The sequence below is a fragment of the Chelonia mydas genome, chromosome 14, assembly GCF_015237465.2.
Source record: "Chelonia mydas isolate rCheMyd1 chromosome 14, rCheMyd1.pri.v2, whole genome shotgun sequence".
NCBI lineage: Eukaryota > Metazoa > Chordata > Testudines > Cheloniidae > Chelonia > Chelonia mydas.
The window spans coordinates 2,809,878-2,833,915 of NC_051254.2; the positions used below are offsets into that span (position 1 = coordinate 2,809,878).

Genomic DNA, 24,038 nt, shown 5'->3' on the forward strand with positions numbered 1-24,038 from the left:
GGAGGCAGTTCTGGGCCAGGGCAGGAGGGAGGGCTTGAGAAATAACAACCACCCCCCTGGCCCCATTGCAGCTTAACCTCCCCAGCACCTCCCCTGGCGGGGACGTGGGGGCAGCTGAGACGCACAGGACCAGCAGCGGGCGCATTCCAGACGGTGCCGCCCTCCCCCCGGCCTCCCAACCCGACAGAGCGTCAGGGCCAGCCAGGCCGGGGCTGGGAGCAGAAAGACTGAGAAGAAAAACCAGACCCGGAGCAGCTCCGAGCCTTGGGCCTCCTGCATCCGTTCCCTTCCCCCTGCCCCCTCCCCTCCCGCTCAGACTGCGCCCAGCTCAGCACCGTCCGCAGAGCCCCGCCTGGGCCAGCTGGCTGCTCTCTGCCCGGAGAAGGGCCAGTTCACCATGTGCAGCAGCTGCCCTAGTTGGAGGAGGGTGGGGTGGAGAAAGTTCCTATTTGCAGCCGCTGTCCTTGTGCCGTGTCCTGCCTCGCCCCCGTCCCTGTCCCTGCCCTGCCGTGCGGGGGCAGGAGCAGCCCTCAGCACTTGTATTGCAGCCCTGGTGCCGTTCGCATCCGCCGGGTCCATTTCCTGCCCCGAATAAAGACTCTCTCGTGTGATCCTGTCTGCGGCCGAGCTCTCTGCTTTCGCCTGGCCCCTTCCCTGTACCCACAGCAGCCTCAGCCAGGAATTCCCGCTGGCCTGAGGGGCTTGGCCAGACAGAGGGCAGTTAGTGGTGCAGAGAGAGAAGCCAGGAGGCCTGGCCCCCAGCCCCTAGCACGGGGAGATACAGCCTGGGTCCACAAACCCCACTGGCCTGCTGAGGTGAACCCCTCCCCCCAGCATGCAGCACCAGCCATAGAGCTCGGGGTTAAAGTCCCTCTGGACCCGTCCCAGGGCCTGGCACCGCTGGGCTGGGCCTGTTCTCAGAGCCCCATGAGCTCAGCTCAGCCCAACCGCGGCCCGTTCTGGGGCTGAGCTGCAGCTGGCCTGGGAGAGGGCGGACAGAGAGAGACGCTGAGAGCCAGGGGAGGTGCTGGTGCGATGCAATGCGGAGAGAGGAGGAAGAGGAGACCCCCTGAATGCTGCAGTGAAAGGGGTCCAGATTAACTTGCCGCACCCCTTCCCCTGACACCCCCAGCCTGGTGCGCCGTACAGCACAGGGGCCAGGTCCAGGGCTACTCCGTTCTTAAAGTGAGAGCACGGCGCAGGGCCCAGCTACCCGCACTCTCACGCCTGCTTCAACAAGATCCCCCCGTGCCAATCCTGCTAACTTGTTCCAGCCAATACAGCTGGGTCAGCTCATAATCTCCCCCTCCCGGCATAGACACCAGATTGAGCCACAATCTCCCAGGCCGCAAAACCTCAGTCAACTTCGGCCCTTCTCTACAAAGGAGCAGTTCAGATAATCCCCAGCTAAGAGATTCCCATTATCCCACCTAATCCACTAAACAAGAGGCTGGTTTTCAGCCTCCTTAATTGGGGATCTTTGGCCAAGTTTATCCTAGCTGCGCTGGTCGCCCGGCCTTTCTAGCCCCGTTCTTCCAGCGGGGATGGGCCCCACAGGGGCAAACTCAAGGAGCACGGCAGCTGGGATGCGGCCAGCGCAGTCTAAAGTCCGTGTGGAGCCAGGCCTTGGCTGACTCTGGAGCTGTGGGTGGAGAGGAGGACCTTGCTTCTGCCCATGGCCCTTGCCTTCAGTTTAACTTCACCCTGATGCAGAACATGGGAGCAGAGCTGGGCAAGGCCGGACCCATCAGCTCCAAGCTGGCGATCCAGCTCTGAACCAGAATTCCTGGGGTGCAGACCAGGCTGGATCTGACATGCAACAGCTGGGGCCCCAGACACCATTGCCTGGGGGACACGAGGCAGCATATCCAGGAACATGGCATAAGGAGCCAGGCCAGCACTCACCAATGGGGTGCAAACCTCAGGCCAAAGGACACCCCTCTTCTGCTCGGGCTCAGGGAGCAGCACCGCTCGCTGGCAGCAGTAGTGGACTGTTAGCCGCCAGAGGGGGCGACACCCCCCCTTTGCCATTGGGGTACACTGGCTCGACATTGGGGTTAGGGTGAGGCAGGAGCACCCCCAGGCTCTTGCAGCGCCAGGCCCCTCGGGCCAGACAGAACCATGGGGCAGGCAGCTCAGGGCTGCTCTCCCCACCCGTACAGCCACGGAGGCCACGACTGCAGCAGGGGACTTTGGGAAAACAGGTGAAATCCCCTGGGCTGGACCAGGCTATGGTAGAGTTGCCATTACAGCCCAGGTGTTCCTGGCTCCCAGCCCTGTGCTCACCCCACTCCACCTGTGCCTAAGCAGGCCCCCCCAGGGCCCTCTGCTCTGACTGCACTGGGCCTTGCAGAGATGCCCCCCAGAGTCCACTCTAACACTGCCCCCCCCCCATGCCAGCCCCAAGCCAGGAGCAGGACAAGGGCTGTGTGGTTGGACGCAGCAGAGCCTGAAGATCGGTCTTTGCTCTGCTACCTGGGAAATGTCTCTGCCCTGCTGCACTCCTTCCCCAGGCTGCATCAGCCAGAAGGGGCAGCCCTGCCCCACGCCTGCACCAGCAGACGGGAGCGGGGGTCAGCTAGCAGGAAAGACTAAGCGACGCCTGGCTCCCTCGAGGGAAACGGCCCAAGGAAGCACTTGGCCCCGTTCTAGCAGGACAGACATGGCTGCCTTTCCGTGCACACGACTCCCATCAAAGGGAATAGGAGACCTGCGGGTGAGGAGTCAATGGGCAGCCCCCCGCTCCCTCCCTGCCAGGGGCCTGGGCTACTGCCTGCAAACCAGACCAGGGAGCCCTGCAGACAGCTGGCTCACGGCCCTCCAATTCAAAGTGGGATAACAGACTCCATCTCCACCGAGGATCCCAGGCAGCCAGCCAGCATAAAGCTCCAGAATCTGTTGTATAACATAGCCGATTTATTCACGTCTGAACTGGGCATCGGCCTAGAAGTTAGCCAACACTGCGGCTCACGGGACGGTGAGATGCTGCAATGAAAAGGCAGGGCTGAGCCTACAGCCCAAAACTACCCCAGCATCGGCCATGCAACTACATTGTCCCCACAGCTGTGGTCTTCCTGAGCAAGCCGCCGAGAGCGCAGCTGAGCTAGCAGGGCTGGGTGGGGTTGCAGGACTTCTGGCCCATTCCATACTGATCTGGAGGCCCCAACCTGAGAAGGGAACGTGTACCTAGAACCCCCAAGCTAGCGCCAGGACTGGCTGGGGCTGGCTGGCTTGGAGCAGGTGGAGATCACATCACAATGCCTTGTGGTGCAATGATCTTGCTACAATGCAAGTTGCATTTAAAAAATGATGCAAAGAGAATGAGGGAGGGCTGGGGCCTGAGCCGCTGTCCCATCCAGGGAGCTGTTCACAGAAGCTGGGAATCTGGCCCTGGGATTGTAGATGCCCAAGTGAAACAAAGCAGAACTCTTCCCCCTGAAGGGAGAGGCTTTAAAGCGCTAGGCAAGCTACAGGTACTGTGTGTCAGTGCATGGCAGCATGAACACCAACAGCCACTGGTGCGAGGAGGCAGGATGCCTGGGTTCCATTCCTGGCAATCGAGAGTTACCTCTCAGGTGCAATACGGCTGGGACTGAGACACCTGCCAGGACCTTCCTGTGCCCTGGCAGCCTGCCCTTCCCCTCGGTGCACGGAGCTCAGCAGCACCTGGGGGCTGCGTCTCCAGAGCCCGGGGGGGAGCACAGAGCCCCAGGGTTGGGGGGAGGAGCACAGAGTGCTGGGGGGGAGCACAGAGCACCGGGGTGAGGAGGGGCAGGTGCCCTGGGATTGTTTCCTTGGCCATGCAAGGGCTGACTCCCAGCAGGATGGGACTTGCTTTTCCCCCACCTCCACGCCAGATTTCACATGATTAACTGATTTAGAGCCTGCAGCATCCAGGGTGCACTAGGGGAGTTCGCTCTGATTAATGCTGCTGAAACAAAGGGCAGCTGGTGCAGCCTGGCTCTGCCCCGCGGACGCCAGGGCAGCTCAGTCCTGTCAGAAAGGGAGGGTGGGCGAAGGCTCTGTTCCCAGATGTGTAGCCCAGCCCGGTGCCCAGCTGTGAGCTAGCAGTGCCAGCCCCGCCCTGCTGCCAGAGAGGAGCAGAGTCCATTGTTAACGAACAGTGCCCACTCCCATTTTACAGATGGGGAAACTGAGGCACAGAAGGAACGGCACCTAGCCAATTCTCCTGAGTTGGAACATCCCTGGCTCTCAGACTGCCCTTCCTTTTAGGTGGGTGTCACAGAGTCCCTGGGCGATGCTCTGGAACTGCTCCCTACGAAGCCAGTCAGGACTCTGGGGAAGTCTCCTTTCTGCGAGCAGACTGTCTGCAGGACACACAGCTCACACAGCTTCCACCTTCCTGGGTCTGACCTTGGAGCATTCAGCATCCTCTGCCCCTCCGTGCACTTCCCCCAGCGAGTCCGCCCAGGCTGGGTCCTGGGGAAGCCAGAGGGTCCTGCCCCCCAACTCCGCAGTCAGACGTGACTCTCCGCCAGCCACTAAAACAGAGGTTTATTAGACGACAGGAACATGGTCTAACACAGAGCTTGTAGGTGTAGAGAACAGGACCCCTCAGCTGGGTCCATTTTGGGGGGCAGTGAGCCAGACAACCACGTCTGTACTTCACTCCATGACCCCAGCCAGCCTCAAACAAACTCCCTCCAGCCCCTTCTCCTCTGGGCTTTGTCCCTGTCCCGGGCCAAGGGGGCACCTGATCTCTTTGTTCTCCAACCCTTTAGCTCTCACCTTGCACAGGGGAAGGGCCCAGGCCATCAGTTGCCAGGAAACAGGGTGTTGGCCATTCCCTGTGTCCAGACCCCTGCACACACCTGCCCTCTAGGGCTCTGCAATGATCATACACCCTTACCCCACCCCTAGATACTTAAGAACTGCTTAGGGGAAACTGAGGCAACCCCACACTATTGAGAGGAAACATTAAGAACAGTCCCACTTCGTCACAGTGGGTCGAGGACCTTTCTTTGGCGGTTCAGAATGGGGCTCGCTGCGGGAGAAGGGGGGCTATTGGTTAGACACAGGACTAATGGCCATCCAGAGTTCTGGCTCCAAGAGGGACGCTCTCTATATAGCAGCAGGGACTCATGCCACACCCCAGCTGCTGGAGTGCTGGGATCTCTCCCCTAGAGCGGCCCCAGAGGCTAGACAAAGTCCCAAGGCTGGCTGGAATTTGGGGACAGACAATCCAGGAGCCAGAGGCGTCACCCTGCTTTGTAATGGGACTTAGCACAGCCCCATCTCCCCCATTCCCCGGTTATTCAGGCCAGGGAGTTCGAATGCCAGGGCTCCCTGCCGGTGGGGCCAGGCACTCTCCTGGAGTAGGGAATTCTCAGCAGCAGCAGCAGGGAGGGACACTTGGAGACCCAGCGAGCAGCGTTCCAGCCCAGAGGCCTGCTCACGGCACCAGTTCAGTCCCAGCGAAAGGCTCTCCTGGATCAGGGCTGCCATGCAGCCGCCTTCTCGCGAGCTGTTCTGCAAGCTACGCAGCCCCCGCAGCTGCATTCAGCCCCATTCGCCTCCCCCCACCAGAAAGCAACAGCCTGGATTTGTTCCAAGGGCAGTCAGTCAGTCAGGTGACGACTCCGCTCTGGGCAGGAACCGCTGGGGGGCTGGCAGGCGGCTGCGGGCAGCGTTGCCCAGTGCAGGAGGACCCTTCCCCAAGCAACTAGGGGTGACAGGCTGGACAGTCCAATGGGGCTTTTCCTTCTCCGAGGTCTAGGACCCAGCTTCACGCTTGACCGACAGTTTGTTCCCAGTGCCCCACCCGGCAGGTCCCGGCCTAAGCTGGCGCGTCAGTCCCTTCGCTCTGCCCCGCAGAGGGGTCCAGGCCCAGCACGGTCCCAACCTTCAGCCTCTCGTGTACAGCGTGATGAGCCGGCTCTGGTGCAGCTTCTGCCACAGCCTCATCTCCAGCCACAGGTCGTGGTTGGCGTAGAACATCAGGGCCTTTTGCGTCCGGTCAAAGTAGTGGTCGGAGTAGGCCTGGTAGTTGGCGGTAATGAACCCGTAGGCGCTCACCTGGGAGAGGGGGAGGAGTTAGCCACACCCTGGCAGGAGCCCTGAGCAGCCAGGCACAGACCCCGCCTAAAATCCCACTTGGGGAGGGGCCAAAACAATGCCCGACCCCTCAGCCCTCTAAAGGGAGATGTGGAGCAGAACCTGATCAGGGAACCTGCTGCTTGTGATGTATGGGCCTCACCTGACCCGCTCCCGTGTGTGTGCACCGGGGGGGGGGGGGGGGGGGTGCAGAGGTCACCCTCATGAGGGTCTTGCCAGCTCCTGGGAGTGGGGGGCAGATTGTTGCACCCACTGGGAATGTGCAGATAAAACTCTCCTGCAGCTCCCAGCTAAGGGAGCAGGGCAGGAGCCCTGCAGGAGCGATGCGCCACGCACTAGTGCTGCATGGCCGGACACGGGGACCGTGAGTGCCACACGCGGGGGCAGAGCTATCACCAGAGACGAGGGAAATAGCTCTGAGCAGGGCTAACACACCATGCCCGCGCAGCGCGTCCACCAGCGGGCACGGACCGCAGCGGGACGAAGAGCGCAGCCCAGTGTACCGCGCTGGGGCCCAGTGAACACAGGGGTGCCCAGCAAGGCACATGGGCTAGACCTGCAGGCTCCAGAGCGAGGCTGCAGGGAGCGCGGCTTGCAGCGGTGGAAGCAGCCGGCGCAGCACAGACGGGATGCTGTCCCTCAAGGAGTCCACCACAGGGGCTGGGGATGCGAGGAAATGACCCAAGTCCCTCCCATCCTAAGGCTGGCAGTGTGCCCTGGGACCAGCGGATGGCACCTTCTGCCTTGTGGTCAGGGCAGAGTGGCCAGAGCAGGTTAGTAGCCGGCCCTACCTCATCGCAGGTGTGGAGGGCAGCCAGCAGCATCACTGCCCCGGTGGAGGGACGGTACAGCCTCCGCAGCGGGGTGTCCAAAATGCTGGAGCGGAGGAACCTACCAGCCGGGAGAGAAGAGGGAAGAGACCATCACTGCTGCGACTACAGCCGACGGTGGAGACCGTGCCTTCACCCAGCGGAGCACCCCACCTGGGACATCCCGCCAAGGGAGCTGGGCCAGAGGATCCCGCCACTGCAGTTACCTGTCTTTTGGCCGATGGCTCCCCTGGGAGCCAGCCACACAGGCCCTTCAGATCAGCTGGAGCACAAGGGGCTCTCTCTCTGCCTCCCCGGGGGTGAAGGCTCTGTCTCTGCACCGCTTGAGGGCTCTGGGGGCTGCGGGGCCCTGAATCCATCCAGCCCTCCTCCCATGGCAGTGCAGGGCCCCGGGAAGCGCTTGCAGCCAGAGGCTCCGACACAGGATCATTACCGGTTTCTGACGTAGCGGATAAAATCTGGGTGAAACATCTTAAACTTCTCCGCCCGCAGGTCTTTCCCAAAGTATCGCTCCGGCCTGTGGGGAGGAGACGAAAGCGGGTGTGAGAATCCACCCGGCCCGAGGGGACTCCCCATGGGCATGTCCTCAGCCTGCCCAAGCTGCAGGGTTGGAGCAGAACAATGGCCTGTCCAGCTCAGCATCCCCCCCGCCCCCAGCTCCGCAGACATTCACGGAGACCCAGAGCCATTCGCGCCGTATGACAAGGAGCGGGCTCGGCTGGGGCTCCTGCTGCCCCTTTGCTGAACCACGGCAGCATCAGAGCAGGCTGCTGTTCCTGTGGACAGCGACCGGACCCCGGGGCACCAGGGGCAGGAAAGCTTGGTCCTGCACCTGGCGGAGAGCAGAGGGTCCGAAATGCTGGGCAAGCAGAGTCGTGGGCTCCCACCTCCCCCATCAGTGACCCCCATAACAGACACTGCCCCCTTGCCAGTGCCTCATGGGACCTGGCCCCCACTTCCCAAGCATTGCATGGATTGGGGGCACCCGACTCCCCTCGTGTGGTGGGCAGTGGGCGCTCAGACCTCCTGGAGTGTATTATCATGGACCTGGGGCAGCACAGGAACCAAGCAAACCATGGACCCACCTCCCTGCCCCGGGACTCACCGAGCACCCTCATCTGGGCCGCTGTTGACAGGGCGATTAGTCAGGGCTGCCTGGAGCAGCAGGTAATCTCGGTCGTGGTCCGGGAGGAAGATGTACTTGGTTTCCTGTTGCAATGAATATGGCGATTAACGCTGCCTTGGCCCCTGGCCCAGCACTGCCTTCCCCTCCCTATGGAGCCCTCAGCTAGGCTCCTCGTTTGCTGCTGCCTGACCTGGGGGGGTGACAAGGCAGCCGTGCTCAGGCCGGGGCTAGGAGAGCCCAGAGTCACCCCTGGCATTGAGCTGGCTTCTGCCATTCAGTACTCCTGGCAGCCTGGGCTCAGGACCGGCCCCACATCAGGGCTAATATTGAAGTGCATCAGCAGAGCTGTGCGGGGAGCCCAAGGCTGGACTAGCTGAAGGGCTGTGGGGTGGGAGTGCAGGGCATCAGTACAGCGGTGTGTGAGATGATAAAATTAATAATTTTGCAATGTTCATCTGTAGATCTCACAACACATTACAAAGCAGGTCAGGATCATTCTCCCCATTGTGCAGATGGGTAAACTGAGGCACAGGGAGAGAGGTCACCCAGTAGCTCAGTGGCTGGAGCAGGAATAGAACCCCCGACTCCTGAGTCCCAGTCCAGTGCTCCATCCATTAGGCCACACTGCCTCCCTGCTCATGATGCTCAGACACCTGGGCTCTCGCCAGCGTCGTCAGCATGTGATGGCCAGGGGTAGGCGCGTCCCCTCACCGGAGTCTGGGGCAACTGGCGGAAACCGTTGCTGGCGTAGTTATGCAGCGAGTTCATCATGGTGTTAGTGGAGAAGATGTAAAAGGAGGTCCTGCGGCCCACGTCTCTTTCGAAGCCCTTGGTGAGGGCCGCGTTGGTCCTGCGAGGAGGGGAGGGGAGAGTCAGCGCTCCATCCTGAAGAGCAGCGAACTCTCACCTAGGGCAGGTAGGACCCCCCCCCCCGCTGCCCAGCCAGCCCCCCAGCGAGCTCCCACCTGGGCAGGTACAACCCCCCCCCCACTGCGCTGCCCAGCCAGCCCCCCAGCGAACTCTCACGTAGGGCAGGTAGGACCCCCCCCCCCGCTGCCCAGCCAGCCCCCCAGCGAGCTCTCACCTGGGGCAGGTACGACCCCCCTTCCCACCACGCTGCCCAGCCCCCTGTCGAGCTCTCACCTGAAGACATAGTCGTGCTGGTCAATCGTAGCCCCTGCCCGGGAGCCGTTCAGGATGCCGCTGTTGCCCACCACAGCGCAGCGGACGCAGGGGGAGCCGCCTGCAGCAGCTCCGGGGCGGGCGTCGAACATGCGCCTGTTGGCCGATGCGTTGAGACGGGTCAGTGTGTCCCTCACAACTGGAACCACAAACCAGGGCGGGGAGATGAGCCGGGGGCAGGGTGCAGGCGACGTGCCTGGCACATGGCAGGTTTCACCTCCAGCCACGGGGGCACAAGGGGAACTCCAGCGTGTGTCATAGCAGGGTGCCCAGCTGACATGCTCCAGGCGCTCCCAGTGCTAGCTCCCCACACGGCAGACCCAGCGTCGCCTCCACAGGGCAGCGCCAGGCCCCAGCCTTCCTGGGAGCAAGAGGCCAGTGCTTGGCTCTCATGGCGACAGACAGCTCCCCCCGTGGCCCCGTGCGCCCCTCACACCCCACCACGAGCTGTGGGCGAGCTCTCACCAGGCCAGCTGACATCCTGCCAGCCGTGGGCCCCCCCGTAGCTCTGCAGGCGTCGATACTCAGCCGGCCAGGCATGCTGGGCCCACTGCAGCACTGGAATGGCCTCCAGGAAGATGCTGCTGAACTTGGTGCCCGCGATCCTCTTCCTGATGCCACTGGGGCACCTCTGGCAAAGCAAAACCCGAGAGCGGGGGATGAGGAAGAACCAGGCAGCCACGCCAGGAGCGGGGCAAGGGGGAGCCTACCAGGAAGGGAGGCAATGTTGCCCGGGGGGGGCCGGGGGGGGCAGTCTTTGTGTGAGCGCAGCTCGAGGCCAGCACTAGACACAACCAGGAGGTCCCTGGTCTGGGCAGCCACACAGGGGAGCTCAGGCTGGCCCCTTCTGGCCCCTTGGAGCTGCAGGATGAGAGGACGCCAAGGGGGACAATGGGAGCCGGGCAGCAGGAGCCAGACATTGTCCTCACTGGCACTGCACAACCCTCCTGTGCATGACCATGGAGTGACGCTTCTCCCTCCAGGAACAAATCCAAGGCCTGGGGCCCCCAGGCTTCACCCCCACAAGGGAGCAGGTGGTGCATACCGAGCCCTGGTACGTCTTGTCCTGGCCATACAGGTCCCCCAAGAACAGCTGCAGCGTGGAGGTGGGGGCCCTACTGCCCAGTGGGGTCACTGGTGTCTGCACTATCATGGGTCCGGCTCTGGGCTGGCGAGCTCCGACAGGATCCCTGTGGGGCAGGGGGCAGAGAAGAGAGCAGTTTCACAGTGCGTTCCCCCTTGGCCTGGCAAGGTGTCTGTCCATCAGACCCGATCTAGGGGGAGGATCCCCGAGGGGGCGCGGGGCCCTGCTGCTTCAGGTTGCATGGTTGGCCCCTGTAGCTAGGGACTTTGCCCCCCGTGGCTAGTTACAGGACGGCACCTGTGGAAGTGACGGCCAGCGGTGCCACATGAAGGCAGCTACGCAGGAAGAAATGGGGCATTAAAGGAGGCTCTGCCCCTGTTCCTGCCCCCATTCCTGCACATCAGCTCTGCCCCCAGGCATGGGAGTTTGGTCACCTCAAAGGTTAAAGCCCTGAAGTTGCACAGACCAGAACCCTGCACCCTCCTTGGGCCGTGTGGGAATAGACCTGACCCCCTGTGGTGCTGGACTGGCGCGTGAAGACCCTGACACACAGAGCAGGGGGAACAGCTCCCCACCCCGGAGCCGCACACAGGTGGGAGGGGCAGCGCCAGTAGCCCAGCCCTCCCCCAAGTAGACAAGCAAAGCTCCCTATCCTGTGACTGATCCCCTGAGCCCAGCCATGCCTGAGAGGGGAGGATGAGAGATCAGGACAGACACCAGTACTAATCCAGCAGTGGCCGGGCAGCAGCCCAGCTGAGGGGAGGGGCACAGGCAGGCCAGGGGAGTCGGGATCGCATCCAGCTCTGTAGGGCAGACAGAAGGGGGAGCAGGGGCCCGTGAACCCCCCTGGCCAGGACCCTCGCTCCCCTTGGCGTAGGGAGCTGGGATTCTGAGTGGGAAGGTGCTGGGCACCCAGGATCTCAAGTTCCTGCCCTGCAGACGCTTCATCCCCAGCTGCCATTCAGGGCAGCGGGCGAATGCACACAAAGGAGCCGGGGGTTGGTTCGCTTCAAAAGCAAAAATCCCCTGGCCTGCGGCACCGCCTCACAGCCAGCGCCCCAGAGCCCGTCACCCTGTTCCTCTGGCCCAGGCGGTCCCCACACCGACGCAGCCAGAGGGGTAGAGGGAAAGTCACTGGGGGCAGGGGGGTCCCCGGGTTTGCTCATCATTACCTACCTGCCGTTCAGGAAGTTCCAAGGGCACAATATTGGCACAAAGACGTGAGCGAGGGCAAGACGCCACCGCTGGCAGGGGCAGCTTGGCAGAGCCCCCAAGGCAGGAAATCCCCCCAGATCAGCAGAACGCGGCACCCTAGCCTCGCATTTCTGCTGCTCCCATCGCTGGTGTCCACATGCTGAGCTACAGGAGATCCAGGGCAGGGACTGTGTCGCCTTCCTAGCGGCTAGAGCCCTCCGAGAACAGAGCGCGCAGCTGGTCTTTACCTGTAGAAGAAACTTGGGAAGCTCCCCTGGCTGTAGTACGTCCTGGCTTGGTACAGAAACTCCAGGGTCACAGCACCCAGCAGAGCCCAGCGCAGGGCACAGCGGATCATGGCTGGCACAGAGGCACCAGCAGGTGCCGGAGCAGGATCTGGGCAACGCAGCCGTTCTCGTGGCCCCACGGAAGCTGTGGATCAGGTGCAGAGACACGAACCCGGCTCAGCCGCTGTCCACCCCCACGGTGGGTCTCTTCGTGCACACAGCCCCGAGTGCCCCCTCTGGATCCCTCACCTCCCCCCCACCTCGTACCGCTCCGCCCGAACTCTAACCCAGCTGGGGGTCTCTCCAGGACCCCAGGCAGTGTTGAGGCTGAAGCAAGTCAGCTCTGCCAGCAGAGAGCCCTTTGGAGAGAGATCAGGTGGATGGGACGTGGAGCGGACAGCTCTGTCCAGACTGGAAAGGATCCCAGAAGAGGGTGGCACAGAAAGGGGGAGAGACCGTTCCTAGGAATCTGCAATGAGAACTCCATGCTATGCAAGATGTGGCTTCCTGTCCACCGACCCACCCAGCCGCGGACCACCTCACGGGCTGCCTAGCCACCTCCAACCCAGCCCCCTCCCTTCTGTTAGCTTGCGTCCCACATCCCCCCAGCTTCACCCACTTCTCAGCCTTCCCACCAGCCGCTTGCTTTGCAAGACTCTGCAGGGCTGGAGACTGGCTCTTTGCTTCTGCCTGGGGCCTTCTCCCTGCCTTCGCACCTTTCACAGCGCTGCCTGATCACGGAGGGCTCTTTCCAGCCCTGGAACGTGTCTCTGTGGACCAGTCTCTGAAGCACCTTTTGTTTCACTGGAAATTACGGGTGGGTGGATCGTTCAGTGCAGCCTGCAACGGAAACCCCAGCTGCAGCATACACAGGATGTCTTATCAGCCAGCAGCAGCCGGGCTCTCCTGCACCGTACCAGTAACAACTGCACCCTGGAGACAAGGAGGGGGGCCTTTGCCGGGGGACAGCCTGTGCGGGCCAGGCAGCTTTATGTACTCACTGTGTTTGTATTCCTCCAGACTGCTGGATTTCCCCAGGGCTGTTTGTTTTGATAAAGGGCATTTAAAAGAGTCTAAACAGAACATGGAGGTTAGTCCAATGAGACAGGCCAGTGCCAGCCTCTTCGCTAGGAAACTTGGGTGCGTCTTGAGAACTCGGTAGCTAGCTGAGCAAGACATGCTCAGGGCCACATGCTGCAGGGGAGGGGGGGGTTGCTTCCTGGGTCAGCAGCACCCAGGCCTGAGCCCAGGGCAGGTCGCTGCCCGATGCCCTCTCAGACCGACCCCGTGGGAATGCTGGCTGGGGCATGGCCCGCAGGACTTGGGGACGGGGACCCCAGGGAGGCCGCACTCCCAGCATGCTCTCGGTGCAGCTGCAGGTTGCTATACCGCTGCCGTCTAGTGGGAAGGGTGGTAAAGGAACAGCAGAAAAGTCCTCACTCTGCATCTCTCCACTATGGTCAGTAACTGCCCCCAGACCCGGAGGAGCAGTCCTGGCCTCAGAGCAACAGGCAGCGTGGTTAACGCACAGGAAGGCAGCTTGGTTGCTCTCAGAGGGAAGACAGAGAACACAGCCCCAGTTCCCTCCTTCCCGGCACAGGCAGCCCGGCTTCCCATGCTCACATGCGACCCCAGGGCTGACTCACCGGCAGGGGGCTATGTTCAAGGCTAGCAATTGACTTCTGACCTTTAACAGGCCATGGGACAGATGCAAACAAGAACACAGTGGGGAACCAGGAGAGCCAGGAGCCCCTCTTGGAGCTGGGAAAGGCCCCTCCCGTACCTTGCCATCCATCTCACATCCCCTTCCCCCTCCATGGTCTGTCTGGGGTGTTGGGATGGTGCCAAATGAGCGTGGCCATACTGAATGAACGGTGTGAGCATATGTGACGCTCTGTATCTCGGGGGAACACCCTGCACCCCTATGTTCATCCTTATAATATGACTGTGTGGTATCCAATGCAAAGTTTGCCATGGTGGGTGTCTTCAGAAGGCTCATGATGCACTGAGCATTGTTGTGATAGTGATGTTATAGCTTGTAATTTCATGTATATAGTTATGAGGCTGAAAATGTGTCCTCCTGTCTTAAAACAAGCCCAGGCAAAACTCTCCAGGAAGAGGGGCAGTTCACACTTCATCAGGGCATGTATGGGACAAACCCAGCCCAGCCTCATAGGAACAAAGGTTTCAGAGTAACAGCCGTGTTAGTCTGTATTCGCAAAAAGAAAAGGAGGACTTGTGGCACCTTAGAGACTAACCAATTTATTTGAGCATGAGCTTTCGTGAGCTACAGCTCACTTCATCGGATGCATGCTGTGGAAATCGCACAAGACATTTTATACACAGACACCATGAAACAATGCCTTGAAACAGACACATTTTATACACAGACACCATGAAACAGACACCATGAAACAAGGCATTGTTTCATGGTGTCTGTGTATAAAATGTCTTGTGCGATTTCCACAGCATGCATCCGATGAAGTGAGCTGTAGCTCACGAAAGCTCATGCTCAAATAAATTGGTTAGTCTCTAAGGTGCCACAAGTCCTCCTTTTCTTTTTATAGGAACAAAGGACACTGGCCTCGACAACAACAAAGGATCTGTTTGGACTCTGGAGTGAGTCACCCCCTTCCTTTGGTCAGTTTGGGACTGGGATGAGGTAATGCTCACCTGGCCCTGAAGGGGGAGGGGGCAAAGCCAAGAGGAAAGAAAGAACATGATAAAAGGGACGTTTCCCATGCTCTCTCTCTCTCTTCCACCTCCATCTACAGACATCACCACCAAGCGACTCAAACACTGATCAAAGGGGAGAGCCTGGCTGAAGAGCAACCAGCCAGCCTATGATGAGAAGCATCTAAGCTTGTAAGGGCACTGCAAGTGTTAAAATCAGCTCAGAATGCATTTCGCTTTTATTTCATTTGACCAAATCCAACTTGTTGTGCCTTGACTTATAATCACTTAAAAATCTATCTTTTGTAGTTAATGGATCTGTTTGTTTATTCGACCTGAAGCAGAGCGTTTGGTTTGAAGCGTGTCAGAGGCTCCCCTTGGGAGAACAAGCCTGGTGCATATCAATTTCTTTGTAAAATTGATGAACTCCTATAAGCCTGCAGCATCCAGCGGGCATAACTGGACACTGCAAGACGGAGGTTCCCAGGGTTGTGTCTGGGACCGGAGATATTGACTAGTGTCATTCGGTTGCAAGTAGCTGGGAGCAGCTGACATGCCAGAGGCCGTGTGAGAACAGCCCAGGAGTGGCGGCTCTCACAGCAGAGCAGGGTAAGGCTGGCTCCCAGAGTCAAGGATTGGAGTGACCTAGCAGATCACCGGTCCTGCTAACACCAGAGGGGAACGTCACAGCATAACTTGACATGACTTAAACATGGCTGAATGGCTGCAGTGTTAGCAGAGCTTGAAATGGAGTCAAATCGAGAGGACAGAGAGGCTGCAGTACGGACGATCACTCGCTATTTCTTAACCCCTGCTGAGTTAAGAAAGGCAGTTTCACTGATTCATCAGGAGGAGGGAGTCAGTTATGGCTTATTGTGCTAGCCTGTTGTTAGCAGGTTCTCTAGCTGATATGGAGGAAGGGCAAGTAACATTTGTTATATGATGGCTTAAGGGAACCTATTAAAGTGTTTATAGGATCTCAAGAGAAGTTGGATCAGGCTAGATTGATTAAAATGACCCGAGAGGCAGAAAAGGTGGTAAGCAGAAGTGGCTCCTCCCAGAAGGCAATCAGAGAGGTTTCTTACTGCAACCGAGCAGGCTACAGTGGTCCTAATCACGTTAGTATGGAACGTGGAATGGGACAACCCAACAAAGGACATGATGGGTCCAGTGGAGGATCAGTGTGAGCACAGATATGGGCTTTACTCCAGGAGAAAGGAGCAGATATGGTTCGTTTAGAGGTTCTGTTAAATGCTGTGAGTGATTTGGCAGGGAACAAGTCACAGCCAGTGCCACAGCCCAGGGCTAGGGCTGTTGAGATTGTGGGAACAGGTGCGGGAGATCTGGTAGGCCCTTACGGCTTGTTATCCCAGGAATTGGCTCAGATGGATGTGGCAGCTTCCTGGCAGGGTAGCTCCACATCTCAGTAGGGTTGCCACGCCCTTAGCAACTCCTGCCCCCAAGATTGGACATTAGTGGCTAAATTGCAGCCCCATGTAACTGGTAGACCTTACATGGAAGTGGGGCAGGTGGGGGCGGGCAGAAACATACAACGGTTGCTAGTATTAATTGATACTGGAGCGGAGGCAACTCTGATGAAATCGGGGCAGGGGGATGTGTAGAAAGGACAGAATATTCCTTTATTTGGCTTTCAGGGCACAGGAGCGAAAGGAATTTTATTGAAAAACCTGCCGCCAGGGGTGACAGGACACTAAGTTTTGGACAGATGCAGTGGTCTGTAAGAGCGTGACTGAAAACGGTATCTTCAGTGCAGATGCGGTACAGCAGGAGAAATGGATAATTGAGCTGGCAGGAGGCTGGCTGTGGAAAGGGGAGACAGGGATTGTGAGCGAGCTGGTGATTTCAGGAGGATTAAGGAAAGGAGCTTGCGAAGCCACAGAAGCTGTGGTGCTATCAGACGATGACTGGACACAAGAGTTCCCTGGGGTGTGGGCCAAGAAGAAATCCGAACTGGGGAAAACAAGCAGCAGTGGACATTGTAGGAAAATCTGTAAAACCTGTTCCTCAATATTCCTGTCCTGCAGAAGCTGTTCCACATATAGAAGAATTGCTACAGGATTTAAAGGAACAAGAAGTGGTGGGGGAGTGCCAAAGTCCATACAATTCTCCGCTCTGACCTGTGCGGAAAGCGGACGGAAGGTGGGGCCTCACAATTGATTACAGAAAAATCAATGCAGCTATAGTCCCGCTGGCACCAGTAGTAGCTAATCTCCCAGCTATACTGGGTGGAATAGCGGCAGCTGCTAAATGGTTCTCTGTATTGGACAGTGCTGTTTCTTTGCCGTTCCATTGACCCCTGAGAGTCAGCCTCAATTTGCTTTTACATTCCAGAACAAACAGTTGACATTTCAACGTGTCCTCATGGGTACCATGATGCTCCAGCTACGGCACATGCACACGTGACAAGGGTGTGGGATCAACTCCCTGATTTGGATAAGCCACAGGTTACTTCTTATGTGGATGACATACCGATAATAGCCATTTCCCCGGAGGAGTGTAAACATCGAACTAAGCTGGTCCTGGCAGTAGGGGAGAACACAGGCTTTAAATTATCCTGGGACAAGGCACAGCTGGTACAACAAGAAGTCGAACACTTAGGTATATCTTGGGACAGTGGTAAAAGCATTATTATTAATTATGGGAATCCAGCAAAAATGGCATATAGTCTACCACCCACAGTGTGCAGGAAAAGTGGAAAGGAAGAATAGAGAAATAAAAACAGCCTTGACCACGCAAATTCAAACACAAGGCTGAGACTGGGAAATTGCTTTACTCACAATCCTGATGACCATGAGAGCCTTGGGACAAGCTGAAAGGAAGTACTCACCTTTTCAGTTAATGACAGGTCGAGCTATGAGGACTCCTGAATTCCTACTCCCACCTAGAAAACAGATACCTGAGCGGGTGCGAAGGCAATTGGAATTTGGAATGGAAAGGAGGTAACCTCACCACGAATTTACCGTGGAAAAATGGTTGGTGGGGATTATATGAAATAAACCAAGATATATGTTGGCATCGAAAGGAAAAGGGTAATGTAACAATAAGCAACCAAAGCCAGTTTATGGACCAAGGGATGTTGTGCACTAGTGGAGATATAACTCATTTCCAGTACAAACAATATCAATAGCACCCTCAAATGACTAAAACCTTTATGCCTCGCCCTAGATTAACATTGCCAAATTTGGGGGAAATAGAGTGGAATGATACAGACTGGGATATGGAGATACAAACTAATCAAGGCACACTGGACCAAATACAACGGTCAACTAAACTAATAATATCTGTAAAAGGCATGCTTGCTCGAAAGTAGAAAATTGTTGAAAAAGCTGTAGAAAAAATAAGATCTCAAATGTGTGCTTGGTATGATGTTGTATGTCAGGTCACAACATGGAATGGAATTGAATGGTCAATGTTATTTTGGATTTCTGGAACTGCCGTATTATTCGTTGTATGTTTCTGTTGTGAATATCAGATGTGTAAGCAATATAAGGAAATACAAGCTTTGTGGAAAATTTATAAGATTGAGTTGTTGGATTATGCTACTAATCATCGTAAAATAATGCTTTAAGTTTTACAGAAACCAGAAAAGGAGACACATGATCGAATAGTTAGCGTACAAATTGCAGGTATGATTGATGCAATATTACAATTATCTTTGGTAACTGAATATCGAATGGAGGACTGTTGGGATGGTGCCAAATTGGTGTGGCCGGGCTGAATGAATGGCGTGAGTATAACTTAACATGTCGTAAACATGGCTGAAGGGCTGCTGAGGATCCTGGGAGCAGGCTCCCTTTAAGCAGATTTGATAAAGGACTGGCAAAGTCTGCGTGTATAATCAATATTGAACCTACTGGTCGGCAAATACGGGCCCATGCGAAAGTAAATATCACATGTAGGAAGTTCCAGCATGGAGCACAGGTTGATCTGGTTGTAGTGACCTTACAGCAAGGAGAGCCAGTGAACGACAGATGAGCGAGTAAACATCGGGTGATCTTCGTTCGGTACCACCACCACCACCCAGCCCCTTCTAAAAATACTAATCAGGTAAAATTAGTCACCACGCCCCCTGGGCATGCTTTTAAGGCATGTGACTCCTCTGAGGAGAAAGAGTAAGAATCAAGCAAAATAAATTACTGTGGTTTGGATTCCTTAATTGACGCTTGAAGAAGCAACGCTGCCAGACAGAGCAGCCAAACCTCTGCTCCGTGGGCTCGAGTAGGACTGTGAGCCAGAGGGGTCTCAGGGCACAAGGCCTTGTCTCGAGGGAATCGGAGACAGACCAGAGGGCTGACAATAACAGACCGGCAGAGAAGAAGCCATCTATAAAATGGTAACCATCTTCTCTGTTTGCCAAGCAAAAACTGCGTGAGGCTAGTGCAGGGCCTGTTTGTGAAAGAGAGACTCGTTAAGAGGAATGTGTCGCTCTTAATATCTAACATAGGAGTTATGTGCTTAATATAACCCTTTACCGCTTGTGTAATTCCTTCTCAATAAACTGCTGTGTAGTGAAGATAATTACTGTGGACCTTTTTCACTGGTTTGACAGTAATCTTCTCCACCGGGAGCCAGTAAAGGTCCATTTCAGGGGTAGTAGTGCCCCCCTTTTGTCAACATGGGGGCTACCCTGTCCCATCCCTGATCAGGGTCCCCTCCTGGGAATGGTCAGCACCCTCCATTCCCACTGCCTTCTGAGAGCATCCAGCACCATGCAGGATTGGGCCTCAGCTTCCCTGCCGTGGCAGATCCAGAAGCACAGAGTCCCCATCAAGCTAAGAGAAGTAAAGGCATGAAAGTTATTTCAGGGAGCTCCTCCATGCCTTCCTTCCCCCATTGTCTCGGCACCTTCCTGGAACAGACACAAGAGAAGCAGCCCAGCTTTCCAAACACCAGCAGCCCAAGGCCACCAGTGAATTAACCCAGCAGTGGCACCTCCCAATAGCTGGCCTGTATGAAAGAAAAACATCAGCTCAGTCTAGGAACAATGTCCTGTTTCCCTAGGCAAGAGAACCAGGATACACCAGCCGGCCACACAGCCTGAGAACCAAGGTGAGCCAGACGGTGAGCTCCTGCCAGGGAGGAAACAGACCCAAGGCTGAAGCATGACATTTCCTGGAGCTTTCCCCACCCAGCCAGGGATCTGGAGACGGAGTGAGACCCTGGCTGGATGGCAAAAGCCCCAGGAAATGTCATGTCATCCTCTAGGGGCAGAAGCAACAAGGAGCACCTGGGCTGCACCTGTTGCCTCAGGATCCCAATGTGCTTTTCAAGCTGGGATCATCCGTACCCTACAGATGGAGAAACTGAGGTACAGAGAGGAGAAGCGACAGCAAGTGGACTGAGGTCTGCTGTTAACCAGTTCCCTGCTCCTCCCCAGATCACGCCCTGCTCCCAGCACTGGCAACGCTTGGATGGTGGTAACCAGCTCAGGGGTAGTTGCCAATGGTTCACAAGTCGGCCATGGGCAGGATTCCCTTAGTCAGCAGAGCATAAATAAGAGGTAAGAAAAGGGGGTGAAAACCCCATCCTAGTCCCAGGAGGCCCCAGAGCAAGTGCCAGTCAACACACGCCAATGCTCTGTAACAGTCCATGCAACGGGTCTCTCTCAGCAGGATCCCGGCCATGGCGAAGTCTGAGCGGCATCCCAGGGGACCCTGCTTCTCAGAAGAGCAGGTGCAGCAGAACCTTAGGGTTATGAACACCAGGGTTACGAACTGACCGGTCAGCCACACACCTCCTTTGAAACCGGAAGTACGCAATCAGGCAGCAGCAGAGACCAAATCAATCAATTAATAAAGCAAATACAGTGCTGTACTGTATTATATGTAAACTACTAGGAAAAGGGAAAGTTTAAAAAAGATTTGATGAGGTAAAGAAACTTTTTCTGTGCTTGTTTCATTTAAGTTAAGGTGGTTAAAAGCAGCATTTTTCTTCTGCATAGTAAGTTTCAAAGCTGTATGAAGTCAATGTTCAGTTGTAAACTTTTGAAAGAACCACCAGAACGTTTCATTCAGAGTGACGAACAGCCTCCGCTCCCGAGGTGCTCGTAACTCTGAGGTTCTAGTGTAACAATGAGAATGCCTCCTGTAATGCTGTAAGGGCCCAGCAAACTTTGCTCAGAGCCCGGCCCGCTGTCTTGGCAGATCCTGGCACCATTAGCCATAATGGCCGATCCCCCTGCTTTCCCACTGCTGCAGGCAGGAGACCGGGGTAGGGGGAGGCGCTGGAATGAATGGAGATGGAGGATGAGACCCCGGAAGGGGCTGTTTCAGCCGTCTGGCCTGACATGCTGAAGCGGCAGGACCTTGCTTCTGATTCCTGGTTCCTTTGGTAGCGTATTTATGCAACAGGGCCCCTGTTATGAAAGGGGGTCAGTGCTAGTGGTGGACTGAAGCCTGGGGACTGAATACCACTCTCTTGGCACAAGATAGCTGCTTCTGTGCTGCCTCACCACCGCCACCCGCGCTGGCTGGCGGGAGCACAGCCATCGCCCAATGTCTTAGCGCGGGACTTCATGACCGACGCAGCTGAAATGCTAGTGTTAACCCAGCACTGATGGCGGGGTGAGGTGCATGGTCTGTGTACCAGCCAGCAGGATCGCCAGGCTGGAGAGCACAGCCCTGATCAGAGACATGTAACCCAGGGCTTCTGCTGATCACCAATGGGATAGTCATAGCTCACTCACCCCCACTGCCATGGGCTCAGTACAGCTGTCTGTGGACAGTGGCCACACCCAGAAGTGTACCGTGAAGTCGCCGCCCGGCTCGGTGTGTGTGCGTAGGGAGAGCAGAGGGGGCTAGGGCTGGCTCAGCTCTGCTGGTAGGAAGAAAGAGCATTTCCCACTAAATGCTTTGCTCCATCCCTCTAGCCCTTTGCTGCGAAGTGGGGATGAGCCTCATTCACCACAGACAGCCAGAGTGACTGGATCACACGAATCCCTTGCCTCTGACGAAAAGAAAAACCCGGGGATCAGCAGCAGCAGGTGTTAGGTGGAGGCCCAGGGCATGGCCCCACGCTGATGAAAAGCGGGAGGGCATGCCCTGGTGCATACCCAGACGCTGCTCAGTAAAGGAGTCAAACGTCTACTCTTTCAGCAACTGCATGGCACCTGCCCTTCCCCCCAGCAACCACAGATCAGGCGGACTTTAGAAACACGCACGCCGTTTACTGTTAAAATACCACACAGAAGCCTGAGCACGGGAAGTCTTCTCCAGCAAGGGGTCAGGCTGAGGCACAAATAATGGAAGTTGTAAAAAGAGAACAGCACAGTAGGAGGGGGAGACTCCAATTCCAACCCCGCGCACACGGCGCACAGACCCACAATGTGCAACTTCCTGGGGAACGGGAGCACCTTGGCGGCTGGGCGGCTAGTTAGTAGCCAGCAGCTGTTTTCGCTGTTGCTCTAGCAGGGCTTCCAGGTGGTCTGCCCGCTTCACAGCTGCCTGGAGCACACAACAAGACAGGAGAGGGAGCCGAGGTTAGACACGTGGCAGAGGGGGCACAAGGAGGGACGGAACCGGTGCCAGAGACCCTGCCCCAGCACCAGAGCTCCTGCTTGCAGGGACACTTACTTCGTACTGTTTCCGAAGAACATTCACGGTCTCCTCTTTCTTCACAATGGCCATCTTCACTCTGCACGGAGACAAAGGAGACACGGCTCAGCCCCTCGCGCCCCGACGGCCGTGCTGAACACCTGACGCGGCTGGGATTCAGCACAGCAGCGGCCAGTGACAGGCGCTGGCGAGATGACAATGGTCCCTCTCCTCTCCTGGGACTCACGTGCCCCTGCAAAACACTCATCGAGCCTGTTGCGCTGACGAGGGGTGTCGGGGATCAGACATTAACAAAACCCTTGCTCCCTGTTATGACATTAAGCAGTTTGGGGGCCTGGATCAAGTTACCAATGCCGAGGAGGAGGTGGTGACCTCACTGTGCTGAAATTACCCAAAATGCATTGAGATGACTTGAACCCTAATACTGCTTTTCCTTTCCAGGCTCTTTCAGATGCTAGCCGCACTGCTCTGCCACTTTGCCCACAGCCTATCACAGCCCTTTTGGCTTCAGCATCCCTTTGCACCAGCCTTCCTAGCGCCAACTTGGGGTGACCTTTCCCAGCGATTGTATGTAGCAGAGAGAGCTGGACTGTGTCACCTCAGGACCAGAGTGTGGTCTCCGCAGCAGCCTCGGCCCCGCAGGGAGGTCACCGATCCTCACCCTGTTGGATGCACAGTGGGGAAGCCAGCAGACCAAGAGGGGAAGTGTCTCACCCCGAGCCACAAGCATGTCAGTGTCAGAGCAGGGAGCTGCTCCCAGATCTCCTGACTCTGTCTTGTGCCTTACCACAAGACCATCCTCCCTCATCAAGAACACAAGAGGCAGAGACAGGCCCAGGCAGTGGGGAGGAGGGGACACTCAGAGAGGCTGAAGCAGTCACACAGCCTGTGTGCAGACACCAACACACCGCTCCCAGGGCCCACTCCTCCCCAGGTACCTGCGGGGTCCTCAGCACACTTAAAACCACACAGCAGAAAGGATGGATGTCCACAGCGAGCCCCAGGAGTTCATGTCACTGCAATGCTCCACCCCACGCTGCTGGTCAAGAACCCCTCTCCCCAGCTTTGCCTGTCAGGAAACATCCAGCCCCCCTCCCACCTGGCCTCATGGTGCAGTCTCCACCTTCCCCTCCCCACAGCTGAGGGCTCTGCGCTAGAATTCCCCGCCTTCCCTGACAGCAGGATCACCGACCGATCTGCTCTTCTCTGCCTTTCAGGCCAGATTCTCAGTGCTTCTGTTTGCCATATTTGGCACACTAGGTCTACAGAGCCAAGTCTGCTGCAGGGGTGGCCTGGCAATATCCACGGCAGCACCTGATAGGAGCCGATCGTAGGCCGGGTATAACTCAGTTTCTCCCAGTGCTCCTGGACAATCACAACGAGCGCGGCATGTATGTGCACACGTCCGCTCTCCTCTGCCCTCTCCTGGCAGGAACACCTACAGCACCAGACCAGCTAGAGCTGCTGAAGGTCCCCCTAGCTGGGCCAGCAAAGGAGCAGCTCCTGTGGCTCTCAGGGCAGAGGCCTGTACGTCTGGTGCCACAGAGCTTCCACTGGGCCCAGAGGGATCAGCACAGTGCTGCAGAAAGCACAGGCAGGTAGCTAGCCACGGTGACCCATGGCCCGCTCCACGCAGGCAGGCATGCGTTAGAAAATGCAGTGCTGGGACCCCATGTGACATGGGTCAATTCTGCATATGTGACACGGGTCAATTTTGCATATGTGACACGGGCCGTGGGGCTCAAGCTGCCCCCCAAGCCCCAGCCTTGCAATTGCTGAGGCCAAACCCCTCAGCCCTCACCTCTTATGAACCTCCTCCAGCTCTTCGTCCTTGTCCCGCGCTATCCTGTCCAGCTCCAAGCGCTGGCGGGCTCTCATCTCTGACATCTCTACCTTCAGCCGCTTGTTCTCCTCCTCTGTCCCCACCAGTCTGTCTGCAAACTCCTGGCGAATCACTTCCGACAGGCTGCTCCTCTCCTTGGCCAGCTGGTCCTTCACCTGCAGGGGAGAGGA

The 24,038-nt window shown here is 57.2% G+C and overlaps 2 protein-coding genes and 1 long non-coding RNA gene across 6 annotated transcripts in view; 1 reads left to right on the forward strand and 2 right to left on the reverse strand.

The window, feature by feature from the left end:
• Nucleotides 1-2,901: 2,901 nt before the first annotated feature.
• Nucleotides 2,902-13,020, reverse strand: LOC102945850 (alpha-N-acetylgalactosaminide alpha-2,6-sialyltransferase 2). Of its 3 annotated transcripts, none has more exons than XM_037914342.2 (10): nt 12,495-13,020; nt 11,740-11,923; nt 10,259-10,403; nt 9,679-9,844; nt 9,175-9,352; nt 8,743-8,881; nt 8,011-8,114; nt 7,339-7,422; nt 6,867-6,966; nt 2,902-6,036 (listed from the first exon to the last, which is right to left on the reverse strand). In XM_037914342.2, exons 2-10 carry the CDS (start codon nt 11,847-11,849, stop codon nt 5,866-5,868), a joined length of 1,197 nt encoding a protein of 398 aa, XP_037770270.1. In that variant the 5' UTR covers nt 11,850-11,923; nt 12,495-13,020; the 3' UTR covers nt 2,902-5,865. The 3 variants fall into 3 exon arrangements, with proteins under 3 accessions (XP_037770270.1, XP_037770272.1, XP_037770271.1); XM_037914344.2 differs by having other exon boundaries at nt 11,474-11,923; nt 12,495-12,781; XM_037914343.2 differs by having other exon boundaries at nt 12,398-12,779.
• A 1,586-nt stretch (nt 13,021-14,606) lies between these two features.
• LOC122462939 lies at nt 14,607-20,308 on the forward strand. The gene is made up of 2 exons (XR_006285836.1): nt 14,607-14,643; nt 16,497-20,308. It is a non-coding gene; the product is annotated as an uncharacterized LOC122462939 (long non-coding RNA).
• A 1,308-nt stretch (nt 20,309-21,616) lies between these two features.
• Nucleotides 21,617-24,038, reverse strand: part of CEP131 (centrosomal protein 131) — a 28,935-nt gene continuing 26,513 nt past the window's right edge. For both annotated transcript variants that reach the window (XM_027818437.3, XM_037914036.2), the window contains 3 exons: nt 23,827-24,023; nt 22,044-22,104; nt 21,617-21,914 (listed from right to left, as the gene is read on the reverse strand). In XM_027818437.3, the coding sequence (XP_027674238.2) occupies nt 21,840-21,914; nt 22,044-22,104; nt 23,827-24,023 (333 nt within the window). In that variant the 3' untranslated portion in view covers nt 21,617-21,839. The remainder of the gene's footprint in view (nt 21,915-22,043; nt 22,105-23,826; nt 24,024-24,038) is intronic.